The sequence below is a fragment of the Chiloscyllium plagiosum genome, chromosome 20 (assembly GCF_004010195.1).
Source record: "Chiloscyllium plagiosum isolate BGI_BamShark_2017 chromosome 20, ASM401019v2, whole genome shotgun sequence".
NCBI classification, from domain to species: Eukaryota; Metazoa; Chordata; class Chondrichthyes; order Orectolobiformes; family Hemiscylliidae; genus Chiloscyllium; species Chiloscyllium plagiosum.
In genome coordinates this window covers 51,669,584-51,675,583 of record NC_057729.1, presented here as the reverse complement: position 1 = coordinate 51,675,583, position 6,000 = coordinate 51,669,584, and the positions used below count along the sequence as shown (strand labels likewise).

General features: G+C 44.8%; 1 protein-coding gene across 3 annotated transcripts in view; it reads left to right on the top strand.

Moving 5' to 3' along the window:
- Window positions 1-4,678: 4,678 nt before the first annotated feature.
- Window positions 4,679-6,000, top strand: part of LOC122560276 (deoxynucleoside triphosphate triphosphohydrolase SAMHD1-like) — a 75,140-nt gene continuing 73,818 nt past the window's right edge. For all 3 annotated transcript variants that reach the window (XM_043710814.1, XM_043710813.1, XM_043710812.1), the window contains exon 1: window positions 4,679-4,807. In XM_043710814.1, the coding sequence (XP_043566749.1) occupies window positions 4,762-4,807 (46 nt within the window). In that variant the 5' untranslated portion in view covers window positions 4,679-4,761. The remainder of the gene's footprint in view (window positions 4,808-6,000) is intronic.

Below are 6,000 nucleotides of genomic sequence, written 5' to 3'. Positions count from 1 at the left end.
ATGTGATCTAACCTTGCTAAGTAGTCTTACCAGGGGAATCTTGTCAAATGCCTGTGTTGTCCATATAGACAACATCCACCAGTCTGCCTTCATCAATCTTCTTTGTCATTTCTTCAAAGAACTCAAGCAAGTTAGTGAGGTATGATTTCCCATCCAGAAAGCCATGTTGACAATCCCTAATTAGTACTTGCCTTTCCAAATATTTGTATATTTGGTAATATGTCCCTCAGAATCTCCTCCATCAACTTACCTATCATGACATCTGGCTCACTGGTTTATAGTTCCCTGGCTTTCTCTTACCACCTTTTTTTAAATAATGGCATCACATTAGCCACCTTCCAGTCTTCTGGCACCTCCCCAATGGCTGTCATTTATACAAATAAGACCATAAGACCATAAGACATAGGAATGGAAGTAAGGCCATTCGGCCCATTGAGTCCACTCCGCCATTTAATCATGGCTGATGGGCATTTCAATTCCACTTACCAGCATTCTCCGTGAAGACCTTAATTCCTTGTGACATCAAGAATTTATCAATTTCGGCCTTGAAGCCATTTAGCGTCCCGGCCTCCACTGCACTCCGCAGCAATGAATTCCACAGGCCCACCACTCTCTGGATAAAGAAATGTCTCCGCATTTCTGTTCTGAATTTACCCCCTCTAATTCTAAGGCTGTGCCCACGGGTCCTAGCCTCCTCGCCTAACGGAAACAATTTCTTAGCATCCACCCTTTCCAAGCCATGTATTATCTTGTAAGTTTCTATTAGATCTCCCCTTAATCTTCTAAACTCCAATGAATACAATCCCAGGATCCTCAGCCGTTCCTCATATGTTAGACCTACCATTCCAGGGATCATCCATGTGAATCTCCGCTGGACACGCTCCAATGCCAGTATGTCCTTCCTGAGGTGTGGGGACCAAAACTAGACACAGTACTCCAAATGGGAATTGGGGCATTATGGTATGGTGAAGGTGCCACAGATACATAAATTGGGGCATTATGGTATGGTGAAGGTGCCACAGATACATAAATTGGGGCATTATGGTATGGTGAAGGTGCCACAGATACATAAATTGGGGCATTATGGTATGGTGAAGGTGCCACAGATACATAAATTGGGGCATTATGGTATGGTGAAGGTGCCACAGATATATAAATTGGTGCTGTTGCTTTGCATTTGGGTCAATGGAGTCAGTCCTAGTCACCAAGTCACAGAGCAGGTCCAGTGGTGCCGGAGGCAGTGTCTCTATTATGAGGAATGACTGGTAAACATGCTTTGCACTCTTACAACGGGGAAGGTAAACCAGAAACATCACACAATCATGGGAGTAGGATAGTTAAAGCTCGTATAAAGGTAACTTTACTTCAACTTGCACTTATTTAGTCATTTTAACGTCATAAACCATCTCAAACTGCTTCACAAAAGAAATGTTACAAAGTAAAGCTTTACTTTGGCAGCTGAAACGATGGCCACCAACAATGTTAAACAAGTGTGTCAGGCTTGGTACTTGCTTTAAACTGAGCTCAACACTATCTCTGGCAGGGATTAATTTAAAGTCATAGCTTTAAATTAAGGGGGGGTAGATATAGGACTGATGTTAGGGGTAGGTTCTTCACTCAGCGAGTCGTTAGTTCATGGAATGCCCTGCCAGTAACAGTGGTGGACTCTCCCTCTTTATGGGCATTTAAGAGGGCATTGGATAGGTATATGGAGGATAGTGGGTTAGTGTAGTTTAGGTGGGCTTGGATCGGCGCAACATCGAGGGCCCAAGGGCCTGTACTGCGCTGTATTCTTCTATGTTCTATGTTCTATGTAAACTTTTGCCTGTCGTTTGTTTCTTATGTATTGAAAGAAACTTTTACTATCATTTCTAATATTACTGGCTAGCCTACCTTCATATTTGATCCTCTCCTTCCTTCTTTCTCTCTTTGAATAATTCAAAGTTAAAATCACACAACACCAGATTATAGTCCAACAGGTTTATTTGGAATACTAGCTTTTGGATCGCTGGTCCTTCGTCAGTTAGCTAGTGGAGTAGGATCGTAAGACACAGAATTTATAGCACAGGATCTAGTGTCACGCAACTGATACGATATATTGAACAAACTAGATTGCTGTTAATCTGCAAATAAAATTCACCCCATACACTTATATGTGTGTGTGTGCATGTGAGGCAGAGAGAGAGAGAAAGAGAGACAGTATGTGTGGGTGGGAGAGAGTGCGAGCATGAGTGTGTGTGTGCATGTGTGTGCGTGTGCATGTGTGTGTGCATGGTAGAGTGTGTGAGTGAGCGTGACGGAGTGTGAGAATTGCATTTGCAGATACATTCTATTTTGCTCAGTAAGCACACAATCTGCAGTCAATCCATGTGACATTTTATAAATTCCCTCTTTGGAAATAGAACCAGTCAGACTCAAAATTGGAATACAGACAGACTCTAACGTCACATTTTAATGCATTGTCTAAGCTGAAATGTCAGTTTTTTTTTAATAAAACCTTAAGTTATCTCGGGAACAAGACTTGAAAGATGCTTTGGGATTTACATATTAATGAATCAAAACCTGCAACACATTCCAAAAGATGAAAGACTTAACAGCAATCTAGGTTTGTTCAATATATCATATCAGATGCATGACACTATGGTCTTGTGCTATAAATTCTGTGTCTTATGATCCTGCCCCACTAGCTATCTGACGAAAGAGCAGCTTATACTTCTAAATACAGAAAACCTGTTTGACAAGAACCTGATGTTGTGTGACTTTTAACTTTGATGCACCCCAGTCCAACACTGGCACCTCCACATTATAAATATTTCAACTATGGGACTTGCAATCACTTCCCTAGCTTCCCACAAAATTCACCTGATTAGGTGAATCTTGTCAAATTGTTCATCCAATCTATAAATTATTGCAATACCTCTCTTCCAAGGTCTGATTTCTTCTTGATTTCCATACAGCCCAACAGTATAGCTGCTGTCATAGAACTTTTAAAATATTTCAATTACTTCTTTCTTTCATTTTCTCCAACCCAAACTGATTTTATATCTGAATCAAGATTATCTCTCTCTACTATACTCATCCCATCTTTCATGAACAGATCTACCCCACATGAACTTCCCACCCCATTATTTTATGTACAGACTTCTGTGTGATCCCAGTTAGACAACTTCTTGGTTGAAGCATGATACATGTGAATGATCGTCCAAACAGTCACAGAGTCATTAGAGTCATACAGCATGAAAACACAGTTCAGCTCCCATTTTAGCCCAGAATAAACAGATCCGGTCACCAGAGCTGCAGCTGCCACCTTGGATAAAATTTGATCCCGAATCAAGTGACAAATTTGCCAACATCAGGGCAGCAAACATTTACGGAAGAGCTTTAAGAGGAAATTCAACAAACTGGGGTGACCCTATAGAGGAGAAAGTGAGGACTGCAGATGCTGGAGATCAGAGTTGAGAGTGTGGCGCTGGAAAAGCATGGCAGGTGAGGCAGCATCCGAGGAGCAGGAGAATCGACGTTTCGGGCATAAACCCTTCATCAGGAATGAGGCTTGTGGGTCGGGGCTGAGAGATAAATTGGAGGGGGGTGGGGTTCGGGGGAGGTAGCTGGGAAAGCGATAGGTGGATGAAGGTAAGGGAGAAGGTGATAGGTCAGAGGGGGCAGTGATGGACGGGTCTGGAGGATGGTGCCAAGTTGGAGGCTTGGCACTGGGATAATGTGGGGAGAGGGGAAATGAGGAAACTGGAAATCCACATTTATCCCGTATGGTTGCAGGGTCCCAAGGTGGAATATGAGGTGTTCCTCCTCCAGGCGTCTGGTGGTAACGGTTTGGCAGTGGATGAGGTCCAAGATCTGCATGTCGGAGGGGGAGTTGAAGTGTTCAGCCATGGGGCGGTGGGGTTGGTGGATATGGGTGTCCCAGAGATGTTCTCTGAAACGATCCACAAGTAGGCATCCTGTCTCCCCGATGTAGAGGAGACCACACCAGGTGCAACAGATGCAGTAGATGACATTGGGAGAGGTGCAGATGAATTTCTGACGGATGTGGAAGGATCCCTTGGGGCCTTAGACAGAGGTGAGGGGAGTGGCGTGGGCACAGGTTTTGCCTTATAGAGGTTTATAAAATCATGAGGGGCATGGATAGGGTAAATAGACAAAGTCTTTTCCCTGGGGTGAGGGAGCCCAAAACTAGATGCATAGGGTTAAGGTGAGAGGGGAAAACTTTGGAAGGGACCTAAGGGGCAACTTTTTCACTCAGAGGGTGATGAGTGGATGGAATGAGCTGCTGGAGGAAGTGGTGGAGGCTGGTACAAATGCAACATTTAAAAGGCATCTGGATGAGTTTCAGAATATTTGGGTTCAGAGGGATATGGGACAAATGCTGGCAAATGGGACTAGATTTATTTGGGATATCTGATAGCCATGGATGAGTTGGATGGAAGGGTCTGTTTCTGTGCTGTACAGCCCTATGACTATGATACATCAACAAAATGACAGCGCCGTTGGCAGAATGGTAAGGAGGGTTGGGGTGGAGACATTGTGTGCATTCCCTTGAGAGCAGGGCTGGGCTGGGCTGAGGATTTGATTGTCAGCTGGACCTGAACAATGAGCGGAGAGGGTGGACCGAAACCGGGAATACTATATTTTGGCAATCTGGGAGTTGTGAGGGCTCAGACAGCGGGCGAGAGAGTGAGAGAATAACTTCACCGCCTTCATAGCGAGAGAGAGAGAGAGAGAGTCGCATCACCGCACTCGGAGATGGCCAGCAACCCAAGAGACTCCAGCTCAACAAGATACCACAGGGGTACGTCCGATTGCTCTGACTGGGGAAGGAACAGAAGTCGCCGGAAAAAAAAACACTCAGCAGGTCTGCCAGCATCTGTGGAGAGAAGTCAGAGTTAACTCAGAACTCGCTCCGAAACGTTAACTCTTGGTTTCTCTGCACAGATGCTGTCAGACCTGCTGAGCTTTCCCAGGGATTTCTGTCCTTGTTTCTGACTTTCGGGGATTTTTTTTTTACCGGAACTGGAATCTCGATGAGGGGGTGATCGGGTTGACAGCTTGGTATCTTCCGTGCAGCTGCATAGAGTGGAATCAGCAAGTAAAGGATATATAGAAAGAGCCCTCTCAGTTGTCCCCCATCCCACTTTCATTTTGGCCGGAACATGGTTTGAATATTTTGTAAATCTTCTGAAGGGACCTCGTAAAGTGTTGGGAGATACCCCTGGATCACTGGCAAGAACTGATTCCAGTCTGACCAGTTGTGGGCTTGTTTTAATATGAGAATCTTCAGGCAGGCTTCAGACATGGGGCATTATTCTGTGACATATGGGGGGTAAAACTCATTGGGATTTGCGACAGAATTAAAGTGATGCAGATGGGAGTACAGTGAGGAACTTAGAATAGGATAAAAGGCTGGCACAACATCTAGGGCCGAAGGGCCTGTACTGTACTATGTTCTATGTAACTTCACCCTCAAAGTCATAGCTGCAGCTGGATGTTTGGGGAAAGTGGCCCTCCCAAATTTTTGACAACGCTGATTGAACCTTGTGTAGGCAGTACTTCCCAAACGTTTTCCCACTGTGACCCCATTTCGAGCTTGATGACGGTTGTGACCCATCAGTGAGTGAAGGGGCTGGGAAAAGATGAAGACCCACCTGTTGGAGCGGGGATAAGGAGGTCAGACACTGATGCCTGAGAGGCCCGGAACCCAACACTTGTCGTTCCACTTGGGGTCCTGATGCTAACTTTGGGAAATCCCGTGTTAAGGTCTGAAACAGAGGGGGAGAGCAGTAAATATTACTTTATGAAAATTAAGCGTGGGGATTTTAAAGGAATGGTATCATTTGACTGCAGTAAAAAAAGGGCTGAGGGTGTTGTAAGTAAATAAACAAACCTAGGAAGTATGGAGCACTAAGGCCTGTTCCTATTTTCCATGTTTTGAACCTCTGGAGAGCCACCTTCATCAGTGTCACCTCTGAACCCCTTTGAGACCCT